Below are 23,462 nucleotides of genomic sequence, written 5' to 3' on the forward strand. Positions count from 1 at the left end.
TTACGTTACTTACTCGATCAAACCACCTCACACCACACATTGTCCTAAAACATCTCATTTCCAGCATATCCATCCTACTGCGCACAACTCTATCCATATCCCACGCCTCGCAACCATACAACATTGTTGGAACCACTATTCCTTCAAACATACCCAATTTTGCTTTCCGAGATAATGTTCTCGACTTCCACACATTCTTCAAGGCTCCCAGGATTTTTGCCCCCTCCCCCACCCTATGATCCATTTCCGCTTCCATGGTTCCATCCGCTGAGAGATCCACTCCCAGATATCTAAAACACTTTACTTCCTCCAGTTTTTCTCCATTCAAACTCACCTCCCAATTGACTTGACCCTCAACCCTACTGTACCTAATTACCTTGCTCTTATTCACATTTACTCTTAACTTTCTTCTTTCACACACTTTACCAAACTCCAGCTTCTGCAGTTTCTCACATGAATCAGCCACCAGCGCTGTATCATCAGCGAACAACAACTGACTCACTTCCCAAGCTCTCTTATCCCCAACAGACTTCATACTTGCCCCTCTTTCCAAAACTCTTGCATTCACCTCCCTAACAACCCCATCCATAAACAAATTAAACAACCATGGCGACATCACACACCCCTGCCGCAAACCTACATACACTGAGAACCAATCACTTTCCTCTCTTCCTACACGTACACATGCCTTACATCCTCGATAAAAACTTTTCACTGCTTCTAACAACTTGCCTCCCACACCATATATTCTTAATACCTTCCACAGAGCATCTCTATCAACTCTATCATATGCCTTCTCCAGATCCATAAATGCTACATCCAAATCCATTTGCTTTTCTAAGTATTTCTCACATACATTCTTCAAAGCAAACACCTGATCCACACATCCTCTACCACTTCTGAAACCACACTGCTCTTCCCCAATCTGATGCTCTGTACATGCCTTCACCCTCTCAATCAATACCCTCCCATATAATTTACCAGGAATACTCAACAAACTTATACCTCTGTAATTTGAGCACTCACTTTTATCCCCTTTGCCTTTGTACAAAGGCACTATGCACGCATTCCGCCAATCTTCAGGCACCTCACCATGAGTCATACATACATTAAATAACCTTACCAACCAGTCAATAATACAGTCACCCCCTTTTTTAATAAATTCCACTGCAATACCATCCAAACCTGCTGCCTTGCCGGTTTTCATCTTCCGCAAAGCTTTTACTACCTCTTCTCTGTTTACCAAATAATTTTCCCTAACCCTCTCACTTTGCACACCACCTCGACCAAAACACCCTATATCTGCCACTCTATCATCAAACACATTCAACAAACCTTCAAAATACTCACTCCATCTCCTTCTCACATCACCACTACTTGTTATCACCTCCCCATTAGCCCCCTTCACTGAAGTTCCCATTTCTTCCCTTGTCTTACGCACTTTATTTACCTCCTTCCAAAACATCTTTTTATTCTCCCTAAAATTTAATGATAATCTCTCACCCTAACTCTCATTTGCCCTCTTTTTCACCTCTTGCACCTTTCTCTTGACCTCCTGCCTCTTTCTTTTATACATCTCCCACTCATTTGCATTATTTCCCTGCAAAAATCGTCCAAATGCCTCTCTCTCTCTTCTCTTTCACTAATAATCTTACTTCTTCATCCCACCACTCACTACCCTTTCTAATCTGCCCACCTCCCACGCTTTTCATGCCACAAGCATCTTTTGCGCAAGCCATCACTGCTTCCCTAAATACATCCCATTTCTCCCCCACTCCTCTTACCTTCTTTGTTCTCACCTTTTTCCATTCTGTACTCAGTCTCTCCAACAAATGCGATATATATATATATATATATATATATATATATATATATATATATATATATATATATATATATATATATATATTCACTTTTCCAAAAGAAGGAACAGAGAAGGACGCCGAGTGAGGATATTCTCTCTAACGCTCAGTCCTCTGTTCTTAACGCTACCTCGCTAATGCTGGAAATGGTGAACAGTATATATATATATATATATATATATATATATATATATATATATATATATATATATATATATATATATATATATATATATATATTCTCTCACATGGAGAGAATGAGTGAGGAAAGACTGACAGAGGATATATGTGTCAGAGGTGGAGGGAACGAGAAGTGGGAGACCAAATTGGAGGAGGAAAGATGGAGTGAAAAACATTGTGAGTGATCGGGGCCTGAACATGCAGGAGGGTGAAAAGCATGCAAGGAATAGAGTGAATTGGAACGATGTAGTATACCGGGGTCGACGTGCTGTCAGTGGATTGAACCGGGGCATGTGAAGCGTCTGGGGTAAACTATGGAAAGTTCTGTGGGGCCTCGATGTGGAAAGGGAGCTGTGGTTTCGGTGCATTATTACAGGACAGGTAGAGACTGGGTGTGAACGAATGGGGCCTTTGTTGTCATTTTCCTAGCTCTACCTCGCACACATGAGGGGGGAGGGGGTTGTTATTTCATGTGTGGCGAGGTGGCGATGGGAATGGATAGAGGCAGACAGTGTGAATTGTGTACATGTGTATATATGTATGTGTATGTGTGTGTATACATATGTATACGTTGAGATGTATAGGTATGTATATTTGCCTGTGTGGACGTGTATGTATATACATGTGTATGTGGGTGGGTTGGGCCATTCTTTCGTCTGTTTCCTTGCGCTACCTCGCTAACGCGGGAGACAGCGACAAAACAAATATATATATATATATATATGTTTGAAGGAATAGTGGTTCCAACAATGTTGTATGGTTGCGAGGCGTGGGCTATGGATAGAGTTGTGCGCAGGAGGATGGATGTGCTGGAAATGAGATGTTTGAGGACAATGTGTGGTGTGAGGTGGTTTGATCGAGTAAGTAACGTAAGGGTAAGAGAGATGTGTGGAAATAGAAAGAGCGTGGTTGAGAGAGCAGAAGAGGGTGTTTTGAAATGGTTTGGGCACATGGAGAGAATGAGTGAGGAAAGATTGACCAAGAGGATATATGTGTCGGAGGTGGAGGGAACGAGGAGAAGAGGGAGACCAAATTGGAGGTGGAAAGATGGAGTGAAAAAGATTTTGTGTGATCGGGGCCTGAACATGCAGGAGGGTGAAAGAAGGGCAAGGAATAGAGTGAATTGGAGCGATGTGGTATACCGGGGTTGATGTGCTGTCAGTGGATTGAATCAAGGCATGTTAAGCGTCTGGGGTAAACCATGGAAAGCTGTGTAGGTATGTATATTTACGTGTGTGGACGTATGTATATACATGTGTAAGGGGGTGGGTTGGGCCATTTCTTTCGTCTGTTTCCTTGCGCTACCTCGCAAACGCGGGAGACAGCAACAAAGAAAAAAAAAAAAAAATATATATATATATATATATATATATCATCAGTAAGCCCAATCATTTGAATTCAACATCTAGAAATCAGGGATATAAATAGAAGAAATCCAGCAAACAGAAATAGATACTATCAGAGGTAGCGAGATGTAGTATAAATAGATACTATCAGAGGTAGCGAGATGTAGTATAAATAGATACTATCAGAGGTAGCGAGATGTAGTATAAATAGATACTATCAGAGGTAGCGAGATGTAGTATAAATAGATACTATCAGAGGTAGCGAGATGTAGTATAAATAGATACTATCAGAGGTAGCGAGATGTAGTATAAATAGATACTATCAGAGGTAGCGAGATGTAGTATAAATAGATACTATCAGAGGTAGCGAGATGTAGTATAAATAGATATTTTCAGAGGTAGCGAGGTGTAGTATAAATTGATGTATCATGGAGGAATGTCATATACGTTACAGTGGAAGACACGTTCACTGTGACCAGCTCTTGCTACCACTAGCAATAAAGTGTTATTAACTCTATTCCAACTTAGCCTAACCCAATTGGCCAAGTGGCCACATGCAACTGAGTTATATTACAATTTTGTATTTTCTCTTTGACAATAATGTATCCCACTTGTTAGATGCGAGGGAAGGGTCATATATGTGGCCAGGTTCAGTCACACACACGCAAGACTCGTTACTGACGTCACAACACAGGAGTGTTAGTTAGGTCAACAATGATTACAGATGAGCGTTGAGCTGCAGCATCAAGTGTATACACAACGCTTCACAATCATAGTGTCGCCTCTTTTTCATCTTCCTTTTCGTTTTCTTTCTTTTTATTCTTCTTTTCTTTCCATCGCTTCGTGTACTTGCAATCCTTGTGCATCGTTCACGTCTATAATTCATTTCTGTACAGCTGTCAATGTTTCATTTCTTTACCAATATTTCCCGTTGTTGTTTATAATGACATTTTGCCCACAACAAACCCTAGTAACAATTTCTCTCTTGTGCAAGTAAGGTGATGCAGAAGCGTGTATGTACACCAGGACAGCTAACACTTCCCACCTCCATCTTATCAAATACAAGTTGACTCCCAAGTTTTTGTGGCTAACGTGTCATAATGTAGCGGGTTAAGCACTTACCATGTCATACTCTAATTCTACCTCCAGTTCTTGTTCTTCTTTTGTTCTTGTGGCGAACTTTAGGCTTAAGCTGTCAAATGGTTCTGTTCACCTCATGTTGCACGTGTTCTTCTTGATACTGATTTGTTCATGTAATGATATTTGGGGAGCTTTTGTGTGCTATGATGGTGATGTCTGGGGAAGTATTGTCTCCTCTGTGGAAGCTGCTCTACCGTTTGCTCTGTGGGAGATGCTCTGCTGTCTCCTCTGTGGAAGTTGCTCTGCTGTCTCCTCTGTGGAAGATGCTCTGCTGTCTCCTCTGCGGGAGATGCTCTGCTGTCTCCTCTGTGGAAGATGCTCTGCTGTCTCCTCTGTGGAAGATGCTCTGCTGTCTCCTCTGCGGGAGATGCTCTGCTGTCTCCTCTGTGGAAGTTGCTCTACCGTGTGCTCTGTGGGAGATGCTCTGCCGTCTCCTCTATGGAAATGCTCTGTTGTGTGCTTTGTGGGAGATGCTCTGCTGTCTCCTCTGCGGGAGATGCTCTGCTGCCTCTTCTGTGGAAGTTGCTCTACCGTGTGCTCTGTGGGAGATGCTCTGCTGTCTCCTCTGTGGGAAATGCTCTGTTGTGTGCTCTGTGGGAGATGCTCTGCTGTCTCCTCTGTGGGAGATGCTCTGTTGTGTGCTCTGTGGGAGACGCTCTGTTGTGTGCTCTGTGGGAGATGCTCTGTTGTTGATGGTAATATCTGGGGAACGACTGTTTGACAACACCATCGTAGATGTTCTACATGAGACAGGTGGTGAACTCTTAACTGCTCGCTCCTCATAGTGAACACAGTCATGTGACGTACACGTTCACCAGCCACCAAGTTAACGTTAGGTTAACCAGTGAAATGATAAGGTCAGACCCATACAGTAGGTCAGACCCATACAGTAGGTCAGACCCATACAGTAGGTCAGATGCATAAAGTAGGTCAGACCCATACAGTAGGTCAGACCCATACAGTAAGCGGATACAGTCATCATTCCAACTAACATGGGATTAAATCAAAGTTTCTGATGAGAGAGTCTAGTAACGCGGCCAGAACATATTAGTGGTAACGCTGGTCACCATAACACCAGCCACACACTCTCTTCTCCTGTGATCACTACGTATGAACCGTTGAAGTCACGCCACTTGCTCTTTAAAGCCACTTTATACATCGCTACTAAACTACCTCTTGTGTGTGTGTGTGTGTGTGTGTGTGTGTGTGTATGTGTGTGTGTGTGTGTTTCTCCTACATGTCACATTTATGTATGGTGTCCACATTTATTACTATGTAACAATTCCGTTTTTTCTATTCTTAATCAGTTTTACGCCGTAAACAAAGTTGGTTATATCTTTACTAACAATGATTTTGTTTACCTTCACGTCATCGCTTCTGTTTGTGTGAGTGTTTGCATGAAGTGTTCGCTGCTGAGGTCAGTCACGAAAATGCAAACCTTCCACGTGGTGATCATTCATTTGTTTCTTTCATAAAGCACAAATAAAACCTTCCTTAGCGAACTTAATCTTGTACCATCCTTGCTCCTCTCCTCTGGACCTTCTCGATTTGCTCTTTGTGCTTCCCAAGGTAAGGTAAGGTAAGGTGAGGTGAGGTGAGGTAAGGTAAGGTAAGGTAAGGTAAGGTAAGGTAAGGTAAGGTAAGGTAAGGTGAGGTGAGGTAATGTAAGGTAATGTAAGGTAAGGTAAGGTAAGGTAAGGTAAGGTAAGGTAAGTAAGGTAAGGTGAGCCAACTAATAAGACTATTCAAATTTTGACTTAATGTAAGATATGAATAACTTGGTGAATATCTTGCGATACGACTAGTGTGGTGGTGGTACAGTATAGTTTCCTTCCTTGATGTGGTACCCTGGCCACGGCTGGCCAGCTGGCATGAGCACAACTCAACTTCTTACAAACAGAATCTCGAGGTTTGTTGTCTCAGACATATTATCATTATTATCATTATTATTACTATTATTATTATTATTATTATCATTATTGATACCCAGACATTACGCAGTAGGTTCCGTCCTCGTGACTTTACTCGTCTTGAACCATGTATCATTACTTTACTCGTCTTGAACCATGTATCATTACTTTACTCGTCTTGAACCATGTATCATTACTTTACTCGTCTTGAACCATGTATCATTACTTTACTCGTCTTGAACCATGTATCATTACTTTACTCGTCTTGAACCATGTATCATTATTTTACTCGTCTTGAACTATGTATCATTACTTTACTCGTCTTGAACCATGTATCATTAATCGTCTTGAACCATGTATCATTACTCGTCTTGAACCATGTTTCTTTACTCGTCTTGAACCATATATCATTACTCGTCTTGAACCATGTATCATTACTCGTCTTGAACAATGTTTCTTTACTCGTCTTGAACCATGTATCATTACTCGTCTTGAACAATGTTTCTTTACTCGTCTTGAACCATGTATCATTACTCGTCTTGAACCATGTATCGTGAGGGCAACGTTACACTTGATGTAAGTTTCCTTCTAACTTGTTATAATTATCTTCGCCTTTGACTTCTTTGATGACTTAGTCATGTGTAAACATTTCAGGCAGGAGTGCACCCATACCTTCCTTCTGACCACTCCTTCACGAGCATCAAGTTGTCCCAGCACACATCATGTACCCAAGATAGATAGATAGATAGATAGATAGATAGATAGAGAGAGAGAGAGAGAGAGAGAGAGAGAGAGAGAGAGAGAGAGAGAGAGAGAGAGAGAGAGAGAGAGAGAGAGATAACGGCGTTTAAGTGAGCACTTTCGTGTAAGTTACAGGAACGGCCTCAGTGAGTAGCAAAGGTTACCATCAGTCGCTAGTGTGTGTGTGTGGAGAGGCTCACCTGGTCACCCTCCTGCTTACATTTATGATACCAAGTGTAGTGACCGACGGAGGCAACACAACACTTGTCATACCTTGTACCATAGTAATGCTAAGCTCATGTATCAAGATGGTCTAGAATGAGAGACGTAGCTGTGCCCCAAGTCTGGACCAGACGTAGCTGTGCCCCAGGTCTGGCCTGAGTTAACCATTGTATATAGAGTAGGAGAATAAGATACATGAAGGCTGTGAGCAGGTGAGAATCATAATTTATAAACTCGCTCATTTCTGGCGATCTTTCATGCAGGTAGTCGGTGTAAATCATTGAAACCAGCTTTACATGGTACAAAAATGTCGTTATCAATAATGAATACAGCAAGACCTGCGAGGCTGGACACACGGCTCCTTGCTCAACCTGTCTTACAAACTGAAAGTAGAGAGGTTGTGAGGTGGGTGGGGGTCCCGCTTACCTGTGTACCATGTTGTCCTCTCAGGTAGATGTAGCCACACCAATACTTGTCATAATATCCCGACACTTTATAAGTACACTTTACACTTATCTTTCCCAGCCAAGCGTTTCTCTTGAAGCAAATTAGAACTGGGAAAGTGTAGGGCTAGAATAATACTTCTCTAGCTTCTGTATGGAGTAGTGTTAACAAACACTGACTTTCTCAGTTCCAGGTAGAAAATAAGATATTCCAGCCAGACTGGAGGAGCGCTCAGTACGTCCGCTCTGGGTCAGAGTTGGACGACTACTGAGTGTGCCTGCCCTGCTGCTGCTGCTGCTGCTGCACACCAAGCCTCACACCTGACCACGCCCCCTACTGGGCTTCGGCCCTAAGTCGCCCTATCAGCTCTCTCTCTCTCTCTCTCTCTCTCTCTCTCTCTCTCTCTCTCTCTCTCTCTCCCTTTACACACACACACACACACATACATATTTTTTCCTACACATTCGCCATTTCCCGCGTTTGCGATGAAGGGTCAAGAACAGAGGACTGACCCTTGGGGGGGGGGGGATAGCCTCACTTGGCCCACTTCTCGGTTCCTTCTTTTGGAAAAGTAAAACAGGAAGGAAGGATTTCCAGCCCCCCGCTCCCTCCCCTTTTAGTCGCCTTCTACAACACGCAGGGAATACGTGGGAAGTATTGTTTCTCCCCTATCCCCAGGGATATATATATATATATATATATATACATATATATATATATATATATATATATATATATATATATATATATATATATATATATATATATAGATAGATAGATAGATAGATAGATAGATAGATAGATAGATAGAAATAGAGAGATAGAGAGAGAGAGAGAGAGAGAGAGAGAGAGAGAGAGAGAGAGAGAGAGAGAGAGCAGGAGGGTGTGATCCTTGAATAATATCAATATAGTGAGAGGTGTTAGTGTATTACTGAAGTGTTGGTGTGTGTCAGTTATGGATCGTCAAGCTTGGGTTACGGTAAGGTTATGATGGTGGGTAGCAACATACTACGTTATAGTGTGTGAGGGGAGGTTACTCCTCAACATATTCATCATCATGTTGCCTGCCACATACTATCACATGTTGCCTGGCTTAGCAAGATCTGTTTGGCTTCAGGGATCACTACAACCCGAGACAGTGGTCACACACACACACATACATACATACACACACAAGAAGACAAGACCTGCAATTCATGTTCCTGTATATAATTTTCCCACAGACTTTCTCCGTGAGTGTCTTGCCACAATATACCGTGCAACTCACAAACTTACACCTGGGGATTTGGCTGGTCTGCCGCCATTGTTATCAGCCTTATCATTCTTAACTACAAGTGACATCTTCAGCATTCATACAAGTGATGTAGTTCTTATGTATTACCGTGGCTGACTTCTCCTGTACTGGAGTTCACTCTGCATGTTCAGGCCCCGATCGCTCAAAATCTTTTTCACTCAATCTTCCACCTCCAATTTGGTCTCCCACTTCTCCTTGTTCCCTCCCCCTCTGACACATATATCCTCTTGGTCAATCTTTCCTCATGCATTCTCTCCATGTGACCCCAACCATTTCAATACACCCTCTTCTGCTCTTTCAACCACACTCTTTTTACTACCACACATTAGTCTACAGATCTAACAACAGCTAGTATATACTGTACTGCGAGACCTATATGTAAGTACTAATAATCCTAAATACTCATCATTACTCTCATAAGTTTGCCTTCATTTGTCAACATATTCAGAGAGGGTTCCACTCCTTCTGGTAAGACATTTACATAAATGAGCAAAGGCAACTGGCTATGCGCTGCGAGACACCAGAGGTTAGAGTAGACGATAATTTAACATCTGTCTGTTTGTCATGTCTCTATTGTCAGATGCAGGCCAGGGCTGGTGTAGGCCAGGGCTGGTATAGGCCAGGACTGGTGTAGGCCAGGGTTGGTGTAGGCCAGGGTTGGTGTAGGCCAAGGTTGGTGTAGGCCAGGGTTGGTGTAGGCCAGGGCTGGTGTAGGCCAGGGTTGGTGTAGGCCAGGGTTGGTGTAGGCCAGGGTTGGTGTAGGCCAAGGTTGGTGTAGGCCAGGGTTGGTGCAGGCCAGGGCTGGTGTAGGCCAGGGATGGTGTAGGCCAGGGTTGGTGTAGGCTAGGGTTGGTGTAGGCCAGGGTTGGTGTGGGCCAGGGATGGTGTAGGCCAGGGCTGGTGTAGGCCAGGGCTGGTGTAGGCCAGGGCTGGTGTAGGCCAGGGTTGGTGTAGGCCAGGGTTGGTGTAGGCCAAGGTTGGTGTAGGCCAGGGTTGGTGTAGGCCAGGGCTGGTGTAGGCCAGGGTTGGTGTAGGCCAGGGTTGGTGTAAGCCAGGGTTGGTGTAGGCCAAGGTTGGTGTAGGCCAGGGTTGGTGTAGGCCAGGGCTGGTGTAGGCCAGGGATGGTGTAGGCCAGGGTTGGTGTAGGCTAGGGTTGGTGTAGGCCAGGGTTGGTGTGGGCCAGGGATGGTGTAGGCCAGGGCTGGTGTAGGCCAGGGCTGGTGTAGGCCAGGGCTGGTGTAGGCCAGGGTTGGTGTAGGCCAGGGTTGGTGTAGGCCAGGGCTGGTGTAGGCCAGGGCTGGTGTAGGCCAGGGCTGGTGTACGCCAGGGCTGGTGTAGGCCAGGGTTGGTGTAGGCCAGGGTTGGTGTAGGCCAAGGTTGGTGTAGGCCAGGGTTGGTGTAGGCCAGGGCTGGTGTAGGCCAGGGTTGGTGTAGGCCAGGGTTGGTGTAGGCCAGGGTTGGTGTAGGCCAAGGTTGGTGTAGGCCAGGGTTGGTGTAGGCCAGGGCTGGTGTAGGCCAGGGATGGTGTAGGCCAGGGTTGGTGTAGGCTAGGGTTGGTGTAGGCCAGGGTTGGTGTGGGCCAGGGATGGTGTAGGCCAGGGCTGGTGTAGGCCAGGGCTGGTGTAGGCCAGGGCTGGTGTAGGCCAGGGTTGGTGTAGGCCAAGGTTGGTGTAGGCCAGGGTTGGTGTAGGCCAGGGCTGGTGTAGGCCAGGGTTGGTGTAGGCCAGGGTTGGTGTAGGCCAGGGTTGGTGTAGGCCAAGGTTGGTGTAGGCCAGGGTTGGTGTAGGCCAGGGCTGGTGTAGGCCAGGGATGGTGTAGGCCAGGGTTGGTGTAGGCTAGGGTTGGTGTAGGCCAGGGTTGGTGTGGGCCAGGGATGGTGTAGGCCAGGGCTGGTGTAGGCCAGGGCTGGTGTAGGCCAGGGCTGGTGTAGGCCAGGGTTGGTGTAGGCCAGGGGTGGTGTAGGCCAGGGCTGGTGTAGGCCAGGGTTGGTGTGGGCCAGGGTTGGTGTAGGCCAGGGTTGGTGTAGGCCAGGGCTGGTGTAGGCCAGGGTTGGTGTAGGCCAGGGTTGGTGTAGGCCAGGGCTGGTGTAGGCCAGGGTTGGTGTAGGCCAGGGCTGGTGTAGGCCAGGGGTGTGCGTGGTTTCCTAAAAATTTCCGTCGATGAAGGGCTCCCCTCCCGCAGGAGGAGGAGGAGGAGGAGGTGCAGTATGTGTAGAGGAAGAATGGCCTGCCACTCAGTCAGTGAGTAAGTATAGAGAAGTGATCACCTGGAGAGATACAAACCCGTAACATGATAAAGTAAACAACATAAGAGGATTAAACTTGTGCTACTAAAATGCATGTGGTGTGGAGCGAGGGAGCAGTGGGAGGCGACACCATTCACTTCTCCCACGCTAGTTGCCGACCCAGCTGAAGCGAATGTGTACTTAATTACCGCATGATTCATTACACAAATTGATTACGATAACACTGGAGTGAGGGAGAGAAACCTGCCTCTCCGGTAAGTGGTTGAATCATCCCCACCCCCACACACACTCCCACTCCCACGCCACAGTTGTCGAGAAGAGACCAATCTACACCACCACATGACCCACGATCTCTCCATGATCCACACTCACGATCTGATCATGTAAATAAACTTTACACACACACATACACACACAAGTCTTGACGTCATCAACCACGTGACAGATGTAGTATATCATCAGTTGTCACACAAGTGTTGACGTCATTACAACGAATTTCCTTCAATAAATCATGGTCACTATAGAAATGATGTAAGCTTATCATGGGACGTTATCAGTGTCCACCATCGCCGCCTTAACTACTACTACAACCCATTGTCTTCATCACCTGAGCCAATCATTGGCTGTCACGAATATATGACCAAAATTTCTTATTACATTTCCTGCAGAAACTGACTACTACGACGTGTGTTGGTGATGACCAGTGTTCGTGATGACCAGTGTTGGTAATGACCAGTGTTCGTGATGACCAGTGTTCGTGATGACCAGTGTTCGTGATGACCAGTGTCGGTAATGACCAGTGTTGGTGATGACCAGTGTTGGTAATGACCAGTGTTCGTGATGACCAGTGTTCGTGATGACCAGTGTTGGTAATGACCAGTGTTCGTGATGACCAGTGTTCGTGATGACCAGTGTTCGTGATGACCAGTGTCGGTAATGACCAGTGTTCGTGATGACCAGTGTTGGAGATGACCAGTGTTGGTGATGACCAGTGTTGGTGATGACCAGTGTTGGTAATGACCAGTGTTGGTGATGACCAGTGTTGGTAATGACCAGTGTTGGTAATGACCAGTGTTCGTGATGACCAGTGTTGGTAATGACCAGTGTTCGTGATGACAAGTGTTCGTGATGAGCAGTGTTGGTAATGACCAATGTTCGTGATGACCAGTGTTGGTAATGACCAGTGTTCTGATGACCAGTGTTCGTGATGACCAGTGTTGGTAATGACCAGTGTTGGTGATGACCAGTGTTGGTGATGACCAGTGTTCGTGATGACCAATGTTGGTAATGACCAGTGTTCGTGATGACCAGTGTTGGTAATGACCAGTGTTCGTGATGACCAGTGTTGGTAATGACCAGTGTTCGTGATGACCAGTGTTCGTGATGACCAGTGTTGGTAATGACCAGTGTTCGTGATGACCAGTGTTGGTAATGACCAGTGTTCGTGATGACCAGTGTTGGTAATGACCTCTGTTGGTAATGACCAGTGTTCGTGATGACCAGTGTTGGTAATGACCAGTGTTCGTGATGACCAGTGTTCGTGATGACCAGTGTTGGTAATGACCAGTGTTCGTAATGACCAGTGTTGGTATTGACCAGTGTTCGTGATGACCAGTGTTGGTAATGACCAGTGTTCGTGATGACCAGTGTTCGTGATGACCAGTGTTGGTAATGACCAGTGTTCGTGATGACCAGTGTTGGTGATGACCAGTGTTGGTAATGACCAGTGTTGGTAATGACCAGTGTTCGTGATGACCAGTGTTGGTAATGACCAGTGTTCGTGATGACAAGTGTTCGTGATGAGCAGTGTTGGTAATGACCAGTGTTCGTGATGACCAGTGTTGGTAATGACCAGTGTTCGTGATGACCAGTGTTCGTGATGACCAGTGTTGGTAATGACCAGTGTTGGTGATGACCAGTGTTGGTGATGACCAGTGTTCGTGATGACCAATGTTGGTAATGACCAGTGTTCGTGATGACCAGTGTTGGTAATGAACAGTGTTCGTGATGACCAGTGTTGGTAATGACCAGTGTTCGTGATGACCAGTGTTCGTGATGACCAGTGTTGGTAATGACCAGTGTTGGTAATGACCAGTGTTGGTAATGACCAGTGTTCGTGATGACCAGTGTTGGTAATGACTAATGTTGGTAATGACCAGTGTTCGTGATGACCAGTGTTGGTAATGACCAGTGTTCGTGATGACCAGTGTTCGTGATGACCAGTGTTGGTAATGACCAGTGTTCGTAATGACCAGTGTTGGTAATGACCAGTGTTCGTGATGACCAGTGTTGGTAATGACCAGTGTTGGTAATGACCAGTGTTCGTGATGACCAGTGTTCGTGATGACCAGTGTTGGTAATGACCAGTGTTCGTGATGACCAGTGTTGGTAATGACCAGTGTTCGTGATGACCAGTGATGTTAATGACCAGTGTTGGTAATGACCAGTGTCGTTGATGACCAGTGTTGGTAATGACCAGTGTTCGTGATGACCAGTGTTGGTAATGACCAGTGTTCGTGATGACGTGTTCGTGATGACCAGTGTTGGTAATGACCAGTGTTCGTGATGACTAGTGTTGGTAATGACCAGTGTTCGTGATGACCAGTGTTCGTGATGACCAGTGTTCGTGATGACCAGTGTTGGTAATGACCAGTGATCGTGATGACCAGTGTTGGTAATGACCAGTGTTCCTGATGACCAGTGTTCCTGATGACCAGTGTTCGTGATGACCAGTGTTGGTAATGACCAGTGTTGGTGATGACCAGTGTTCGTGATGACCAGTGTTGGTAATGACCAGTGTTCGTGATGACCAGTGTTCGTGATGAGCAGTGTTGGTAATAACCAGTGTTCGTGATGACCAGTGTTGGTAATGACGAGTGTTCGTGATGACCAGTGTTCGTGATGACCAGTGTTGGTAATGACCAGTGTTGGTGATGACCAGTGTTGGTGATGACCAGTGTTCGTGATGACCAATGTTGGTAATGACCAGTGTTCGTGATGACCAGTGTTGGTAATGACCAGTGTTCGTGATGACCAGTGTTGGTAATGACCAGTGTTCGTGATGACCAGTGTTCGTGATGACCAGTGTTGGTAATGACCATTGTTCGCGATGACCAGCTGTTGGTAATGACCAGTGTTCGTGATGACCAGTGTTGGTAATGACCAGTGTTGGTAATGACCAGTGTTCGTGATGACCAGTGTTGGTAATGACCAGTGTTCGTGATGACCAGTGTTCGTGATGACCAGTGTTGGTAATGACCAGTGTTCGTGATGACCAGTGTTGGTAATGACCAGTGTTCGTGATGACCAGTGTTGGTAATGACCAGTGTTGGTAATGACCAGTGTTCGTGATGACCAGTGTTCGTGATGACCAGTGTTGGTAATGACCAGTGTTCGTGATGACCAGTGATGTTAATGACCAGTGTCGTTGATGACCAGTGTTGGTAATGACCAGTGTTCGTGATGACCAGTGTTGGTAATGACCAGTGTTCGTGATGACCAGTGTTGGTAATGACCAGTGTTGGTAATGACCAGTGTTCGTGATGACCAGTGTTGGTAATGACCAGTGTTCGTGATGACCAGTGTTGGTAATGACCAGTGTTCGTGATGACCAGTGATGTTAATGACCAGTGTTGGTAATGACCAGTGTCGTTGATGACCAGTGTTGGTAATGACCAGTGTTCGTGATGACCAGTGTTGGTAATGACCAGTGTTCGTGATGACCAGTGTTGGTAATGACCAGTGTTCGTGATGACCAGTGTTGGTAATGACCAGTGTTCGTGATGACTAGTGTTGGTAATGACCACTGTTCGTGATGACCAGTGTTCGTGATGACCAGTGTTGGTAATGACCAGTGTTCGTGATGACCAGTGTTCGTGATGACCAGTGTTGGTGATGACCAGTGTTGGTAATGACCAGTGATCGTGATGACCAGTGTTGGTAATGACCAGTGTTCGTGATGACCAGTGTTCGTGATGACCAGTGTTCGTGATGACCAGTGTTGGTAATGACCAGTGTTGGTGATGACCAGTGTTGGTGATGACCAGTGTTGGTAATGACCAGTGTTCGTGATGACCAGTGTTCGTGATGACCAGTGTTGGTAATGACCAGCGTTCGTGATGACCAGTGTTAGTGATGACCAGTGTTCGTGATGACCAGTGTTGGTAATGACCAGTGTTGGTGATGACCAGTGTTGGTGATGACCAGTGTTGGTAATGACCAGTGTTGGTGATGACCAGTGTTCGTGATGACCAGTGTTGATAATGACCAGTGTTCGTGATGACCAGTGTTGGTAATGACCAGTGTTGGTGATGACCAGTGTTCGTGATGACCAGTGTTGGTAATGACCAGTGTTCGTGATGACCAGTGTTGGTAATGACCAGTGTTCGTGATGACCAGAGTTGGTAATGACCAGTGTTGGTGATGACCAGCGTTCGTGATGACCAGTGTTGGTAATGACCAGTGTTCGTGATGACCAGTGTTCGTGATGACCAGTGTTGGTAATGACCAGTGTTCGTGATGACCAATGTTGGTAATGACCAGTGTTCGTGATGACCAGTGTTGGTAATGACCAGTGTTCGTGATGACCAGTGTTCGTGATGACCAGTGTTGATAATGACCAGTGTTCGTGATGACCAGTGTTGGTAATGACCAGTGTTCGTGATGACCAGTGTTGGTAATGACCAGTGTTGGTAATGACCAGTGTTCGTGATGACCAGTGTTGGTAATGACCAGTGTTCGTGATGACCAGTGTTGGTAATGACCAGTGTTCGTGATGACCAGTGTTGGTAATGACCAGTGTTCGTGATGACCAGTGTTCGTGATGACCAATGTTGGTAATGACCAGTGTTCGTGATGACCAGTGTTCGTGATGACCAGTGTTCGTGATGACCAGTGTTCGTGATGACCAGTGTTGGTGATGACCAGTGCTGGTAATGACCAGTGTTGGTTATGACCAGTGTTCGTGATGATCAGTGTTCGTGATGACCAGTGTTCGTGATGACCAGTGTTGGTAATGATCAGTGTTCGTGATGACCATTGTTGGTGATGACCAGTGTTGGTTATGACCAGTGTTCGTGATGACCATTGTTGGTGATGACCAGTGCTGGTAATGACCAGTGTTGGTAATGACCAGTGTTCGTGATGATCAGTGTTCGTGATGACCAGTGTTCGTGATGACCAGTGTTGGTAATGATCAGTGTTCGTGATGACCAGTGTTCGTGATGACCAGTGTTCGTGATGATCAGTGTTGGTGATGACCAGTGTTCGTGATGACCATTGTTGGTGATGACCAGTGTTCGTGATGACCAGTGTTCGTGATGATCAGTGTTCGTGATGACCAGTGTTGGTGATGACCAGTGTTCGTGATGATCAGTGTTGGTGATGACCAGTGTTCGTGATGACCAGTGTTCGTGATGATCAGTGTTGGTAATGATCAGTGTTCGTGATGACCAGTGTTCGTGATGACCAGTGTTGGTGATGACCAGTGTTCGTGATGACCAGTGTTGGTGATGACCAGTGTTCGTGATGACCACTGTTGGTGATGACCAGTGTTGGTAATGACCAGTGTTCGTGATGATCAGTGTTGGTGATGACCAGTGTTCGTGATGATCAGTGTTCGTGATGACCAATGTTGGTAATGACCAGTGTTGGTAATGACCAGCGTTGGTAATGACCAGTGTTCGTGATGATCAGTGTTGGTGATGACCAGTATTGGTAATGACCAGTGTTCGTGATGAACATTGTTGGTGATGACCAGTGTTGGTAATGACCAGTGTTCGTGATGACCATTGTTGGTGATGACCAGTGTTGGTAATGACCAGTGTTCGTGATGATCAGTGTTCGTGATGACCAGTGTTCGTGATCAGTGTTCGTGATGACCAATGTTGGTAATGACCAGTGTTGGTGATGACCAGTGTTGGTAATGACCAGTGTTCGTGATGACCATTGTTGGTGATGACCAGTGTTGGTAATGACCAGTGTTGGTGATGACCAGTGTTGGTAATGACCAGTGTTCGTGATGACCATTGTTGGTGATGACCAGTGTTGGTAATGACCAGTGTTCGTGATGACCATTGTTGGTGATGACCAGTGTTGGTTATGACCAGTGTTCGTGATGATCAGTGTTCGTGATGACCAATGTTGGTAATGACCAGTGTTGGTGATGACCAGTGTTGGTAATGACCAGTGTTCGTGATGACCATTGTTGGTGATGACCAGTGTTGGTAATGACCAGTGTTCGTGATGACCATTGTTGGTGATGACCAGTGTTGGTAATGACCAGTGTTCGTGATGATCAGTGTTGGTGATGACCAGTGTTCTTAGAGCTACACTCCTCAAGGTCGTCCTCTCACTGAGCCAATTCAGCATTAGTAAAAGGTCGTCCTCGTCACACATACAGGCGGTCTCCAATGTGTACGACCGTCACAGGAGCCAAGTCATCATCGTACAGGATCAGGTCATCATCATGATGGGGCAGGTCATCATCATGATGGGTCAGGTCATCATCATGACAGGGCAGGTCATCATCATGATGGGGCAGGTCATCATCATGACGGGGCAGGTCATCATGATGGGGCAGATCACATGATGGGGCAGGTCATCATGATGGGGCAGGTCATCATCATGATGGGGCAGGTCATCATCATGACGGGTCAGGTCATCATGATGGGGCAGGTCATCATCATAATGGGGCAGGTCATCATCATGACGGGGCAGATCATCATCATGACGGGGCAGGTCATCATCATGATGGGGCAGGTCATCATCACGATGGGGCAGGCCATCATCATGATGGGACAGGTCATCATCATGACGGGTCAGGTCATCATGATGGGGCAGGTCATCATCATGATCGGGCAGGTCATCATGACGGGGCAGGTCATCATCATGACGGGGCAGGTCATCATGATGGGGCAGGTCATCATCATGATGGGGCAGGTCATCATCATGACGGGGCAGGTCATCATCATGACGGGGCAGGTCATCATCATGACGGGGCAGGTCATCATCATGACGGGGCAGGTCATCATCATGACGGGGCAGGTCATCATCATGATGGGGCAGGTCATCATCATGATGGGGCAGGTCATCATCATGACGGGGCAGGTCATCATCATGATGGGGCAGGTCATCATCATGATGGGGCAGGTCATCATCATGACGGGTCAGGTCATCATCATGATGGGGCAGGTCATCATCATGATGATGGGGCAGGTCATCTTGCTGAGAACACCCACACACTATCCTGTAGCAGTTGTGCAGGGTCGTCCTCAACCTCAGTCATGACACCTACACCATCAACATTACCTGCTGGAAGGTCGTCCTCGACCTCAAGTTATACTGGACCATCGTCGTCAAGCGTCACCAAGACCACTGGCTGGGCGGCCTGAAGGGGTGAGTGAGCAGCTGCAGAAGCCAGTATTGGTGCCACATTATGAGCCCAAGTTGCCTTACTGATCGCTATGCTAGCTCACTCACTCACTCACTCGCTCACTCACTTACTCTCTCTACACACAAAAAGAAACTGATCTGGTAAGAGAGGTGGTTCACCCCCACCCACACCACACCCTCCAAGGTGGTTCACTCCCGCCTACACCACACCCTCCAAGGTGGTTCACCCCCACCCACACCACACCCTCCAAGGTGGTTCACCCCCACCCACACCACACCCTCCAAGGTGGTTCACCCACACCACACCCTCCAAGGTGGTTCACCCCCACCCACACCACACCCTCCAAGGTGGTTCACCCCCACCCACACCACACCCTCCAAGGTGGTTTACCCCCACCCACACCACATCCTCCAAGGTGGTTCACCCCCACCCACACCACATCCTCCTAGGTGGTTCACCCCCACCCACACTACATCCTCCAAGGTGGTTCACCCACACCACACCCTCCAAGGTGGTTCACCCACACCACATCCTCCAAGGTGGTTCACCCCCACCCACACCACACCCTCCTAGGTGGTTCACCCCACCCACACCACAACCTCCAAGGTGGTTCACCCCCACCCACACCACATCCTCCAAGGTGGTTCACCCCACCCACACCACACCCTCCAAGGTGGTTCACCCCCACCCACACCACACACTCCTAGGTGGTTCACCCCCACCCATACCACAACCTCCAAGGTGGTTCACCCCCACCCACACCACACCCTCCAAGGTGGTTCACCCCCACCCACACCACACCCTCCAAGGTGGTTCACCCCCACCCACACTACACACTCCTAGATGGTTCACTCCCACCCACACCACACCCTCCAAGGTGGTTCACCCCCACCCACACCACACCCTCCAAGGCGGTTCACCCCCACCCACACCACACCCTCCAGGGTGGTTCACCCCCACCCACACCACACCCTCCAAGGTGGTTCACCCCCCACCCACACCACACTCTCCAAGGTGGTTCACCCCCACCCACACCACATCCTCCAAGGTGGTTCACCCCATCCACACCACACCCTCCAAGGTGGTTCACTCCCACCCACACCACACCCTCCAAGGCGGTTCACCCCCACCCACACCACAACCTCCAAGGTGGTTCACCCCCATCCACACCACACCCTCCAAGGTGGTTCACCCCCACCCACACCACACCCTCCTAGGTGGTTCACCCCCACCCACACCACACCCTCCAAGGTGGTTCACCCCACCCACACCACACCCTCCAAGGTGGTTCACCCCCACCCACACCACACCCTCCAAGGTGGTTCACCCACACCACACCCTCCAAGGTGGTTTACACCCACCCACACCACACCCTCCTAGGTGGTTCACCCCCACCCACACCACATCCTCCAAGGTGGTTCACCCCCACCCACACCACACCCTCCAAGGTGGTTCACCCCCACCCACACCACATCCTCCAAGGTTGTTCACCCCCACCCACACCACACCCTCCAAGGTGGTTCACCCACACCACATCCTCCAAGGTGGTTCATCCCCACCCACACCACACCCTCCAAGGTGGTTCACCCCCACCCACACCACACCCTCCTAGGTGGGTCACCCCCACCCACACCACATCCTCCAAGGTGGTTCACCCCCACCCACACCACATCCTCCAAGGTGGTTCACCCCCACCCACACCACATCCTCCAAGGTGGTTCACCCCCACCCACACCACACCCTCCAAGGCGGTTCACCCCCACCCACACCACACCCTCCAAGGTGGTTCACCCCCACCCACACCACACCCTCCAAGGTGGTTCACCCCCACCCACACCACACCCTCCAAGGTGGTTCATCCCCACCCACACCACACCCTCCAAGGTGGTTCACCCCCGCCCACACCACATCCTCCAAGGTGGTTCACCCCCACCCACACCACACCCTAGAAGGTGGTTCACCCCCACCCACACCACATCCTCCAAGGTGGTTCAACCCCACCCAAACCACATCCTCCAAGGTGGTTCAACCCCACCCACACCACACCCTCCAAGGTGGTTCACCCCCACCCACACCACATCCTCCAAGGTGGTTCACCCCCACCCACACCACATCCTCCAAGGTGGTTCACCCCCACCCACACCACACCCTCCAAGGTGGTTCACCCCCGCCCACACCACACCCTCCAAGGTGGTTCACCCCCACCCACACCACATCCTCCAAGGTGGTTCACCCCCACCCACACCACATCCTCCAAGGTAGTTCAACCCCACCCACACCACATCCTCCAAAGTGGTTCAACCCCACCCACCGCCTAGCATTGTCTAGTGCAATATCCACTTGGGTATTGTAACAGCATTATCTCCGTAGCTGTAATGACAACATTATATCACGTAATGAATTGTATTACACAAGATAACAATATTGTGAGGTGGCACATGACACAACACTTGAAGATCTTCATCATCGCTTCGGTAACATATCATTAAAATATTACATATTTTCTCAGAGTCGTGCCGTACGTACCGTCTATGACCATCTTACCGTCTGAACCCAATATTTACAATCCAGGAAAGTCATTACTGTTAAATTGTGGAGTTGTGACAATTCCTCTCTGAAATGTGAACCAGATGGGCAAGACATGGTCAGGTCATGGTCGTCTCAGGTGGAAAGTCGACCTGACTTGTAACAACAGAAAGTTTATAGCTAGAAGAACGATGAGAATCCCTCAGATGAGCTGATGTAGGGAAGGAGGAACCATCAGTACAGTGAAGCATGACACACACACACACACACCACACCATGAGAAGCACCGGCCAGACACCTGCCATGGGTGCACATGCTCGTGGGGCCGGCTATACATACCCACACATGCTCGTGGGGCCGGCTATACATACCCACACATGCTCGTGGGGCCGGCTATACATACCCACACATGCTCGTGGGGCCGGCCATACATACCCACACATGCCGGCCATACATACCCATACACAATAATACCTGTACAACAAGGAGAGAACAACAACAAGCTGAGGGCGCCGACATGGTTGGCGCCCCACAACTACTTAATGACACGAAAGACTTGCGATGGTACTATGTTGGTAATACAGAAGGAGAGTCATCATACTATAACCTGCGATGGCTTAGGATATCCCAGGATGATCGTGGCCACTGTGTCACACACAAGAAGGGACACCTTTCACCTCCACACCTCACACAACATGTCAACCCTGCAGCTCGACTCATTATGATAATGTGGCCAACCATAACACACAATGGATACACATACATACATACATACATATATACATACATACATACACAAGGAAGAAATCTTCAGTTAATGTATCATTAATTTTCAGTCTTTCTACAACTACCTCTTTGTGTTCAGGATGAATGAAAGTGTTCAAATTGTTATATCTAGTTAGGGTAGACAGCTTTCTTAATGTTTAGCAATGTAAGTCTCTTAATGTCACCTGCTGAAGTCAAGGTCACCAGGTTTCAATGCCTTGTGTAACCAATGAATGTCAGCATTTATGTTTCTGTATGTATACATAACCAGACACGAGTGAGAGAGAGAGAGAGAGAGAGAGAGAGAGAGAGAGAGAGAGAGAGAGAGAGAGAGAGAGAGAGAGAGAATGTTTTTGTTGTCCTTTTCTGTCATTTCGTTGAGCTTCATTAAGTGTGGTTAGAAGGATAAATTAGTAGTAGCATAATATGCGGTGGGGAATTGGTTCATTAATTATTCATATAGTGGAATGTTTTGTACCTCAGATGTCACAGGTTGTCTCGTCTACAATCTTCTTTGTATAGGATCAAAGGTCAGGTACATACAATGCTCAGCCACACATTCGTAAAGCTTATTTCCTGGTACATGATGATGTTGATATCGTGTCACATGATCATTACTTTCTACTTAATTTCGTTTATCTTCTGCAATCATATCTCGTGCCAACTCTGTTGTGGGAGTTGCTTCCTTTAAAAGTTGATGGTCATTCTTTACCACCTCCATGACCTTGGCATCATCCGGCGACACATCCAGATACAAGTCTAATTCTTCTGACAAGTCCAAACAGCAATGGACCAAGAAGTGAACCTTGTTGCACGCCACTGCTGATACCAAGCCATTTTCAGAAGGCTCATCCTTGGTTTCCTTTGTTTTCTATTGGTCGACGAAGTCTCTTCCTTCTTCTTTCTTGAGGATTCAGCTCTTTTCCCGACCTCCTGTAGGTACATTGCTAAATGCTTTGTGATAATGCACACGCACATAATCCAACCAGCCTTCTTTTTTTTTTTTGTCTAAAACAGAGCTGACCCTCTCATAGAAATGTGAGAGGTTTGTTTCACAAGGCCTCAATCTGTTATGTCTCTCACTTGGATAGTTTCTTCTTTACATGTAGTCATCTACTTGCTTTCTGCATGTGTGTTTGTTTGTCAGTTTCTCCGTCTACAGTTGTCGGAATGTAACCAGTGCTACAAACTCCCCAGGAGAGGGGCACAATCCTCACCACCCGAAATTTACCATCACAGAGGCAAGTCTTGCTTCACACGAGCCGCTCACTGACTTCCGCTTGTGTAACACATACTATAAATGTCTGAGGAAGTTGTGTTGTGTGGGAGCGACATACTCAAGCCTGGGATGGATGTGTGGGAACCAGGCCAGGAATTACTCTCATTAAACGTTC

General features: G+C 47.4%; 1 protein-coding gene across 3 annotated transcripts in view; it reads right to left on the reverse strand.

Moving 5' to 3' along the window:
* The window catches only part of LOC139746613 (uncharacterized), a 257,343-nt gene extending 249,221 nt beyond the window's left edge, over window positions 1-8,122 (reverse strand). For 2 of the 3 annotated variants that reach the window (XM_071658030.1, XM_071658029.1), the window contains exon 1: window positions 7,828-8,122. In XM_071658030.1, coding sequence (XP_071514131.1) covers window positions 7,828-7,838 — 11 coding nt within the window. In that variant the 5' untranslated portion in view covers window positions 7,839-8,122. The remainder of the gene's footprint in view (window positions 1-7,827) is intronic. The other variant, XM_071658031.1, reaches the window with a different exon arrangement.
* Window positions 8,123-23,462: the final 15,340 nt, after the last annotated feature.

This window comes from Panulirus ornatus, chromosome 65 (genome assembly GCF_036320965.1).
Source record: "Panulirus ornatus isolate Po-2019 chromosome 65, ASM3632096v1, whole genome shotgun sequence".
NCBI lineage: Eukaryota > Metazoa > Arthropoda > Malacostraca > Decapoda > Palinuridae > Panulirus > Panulirus ornatus.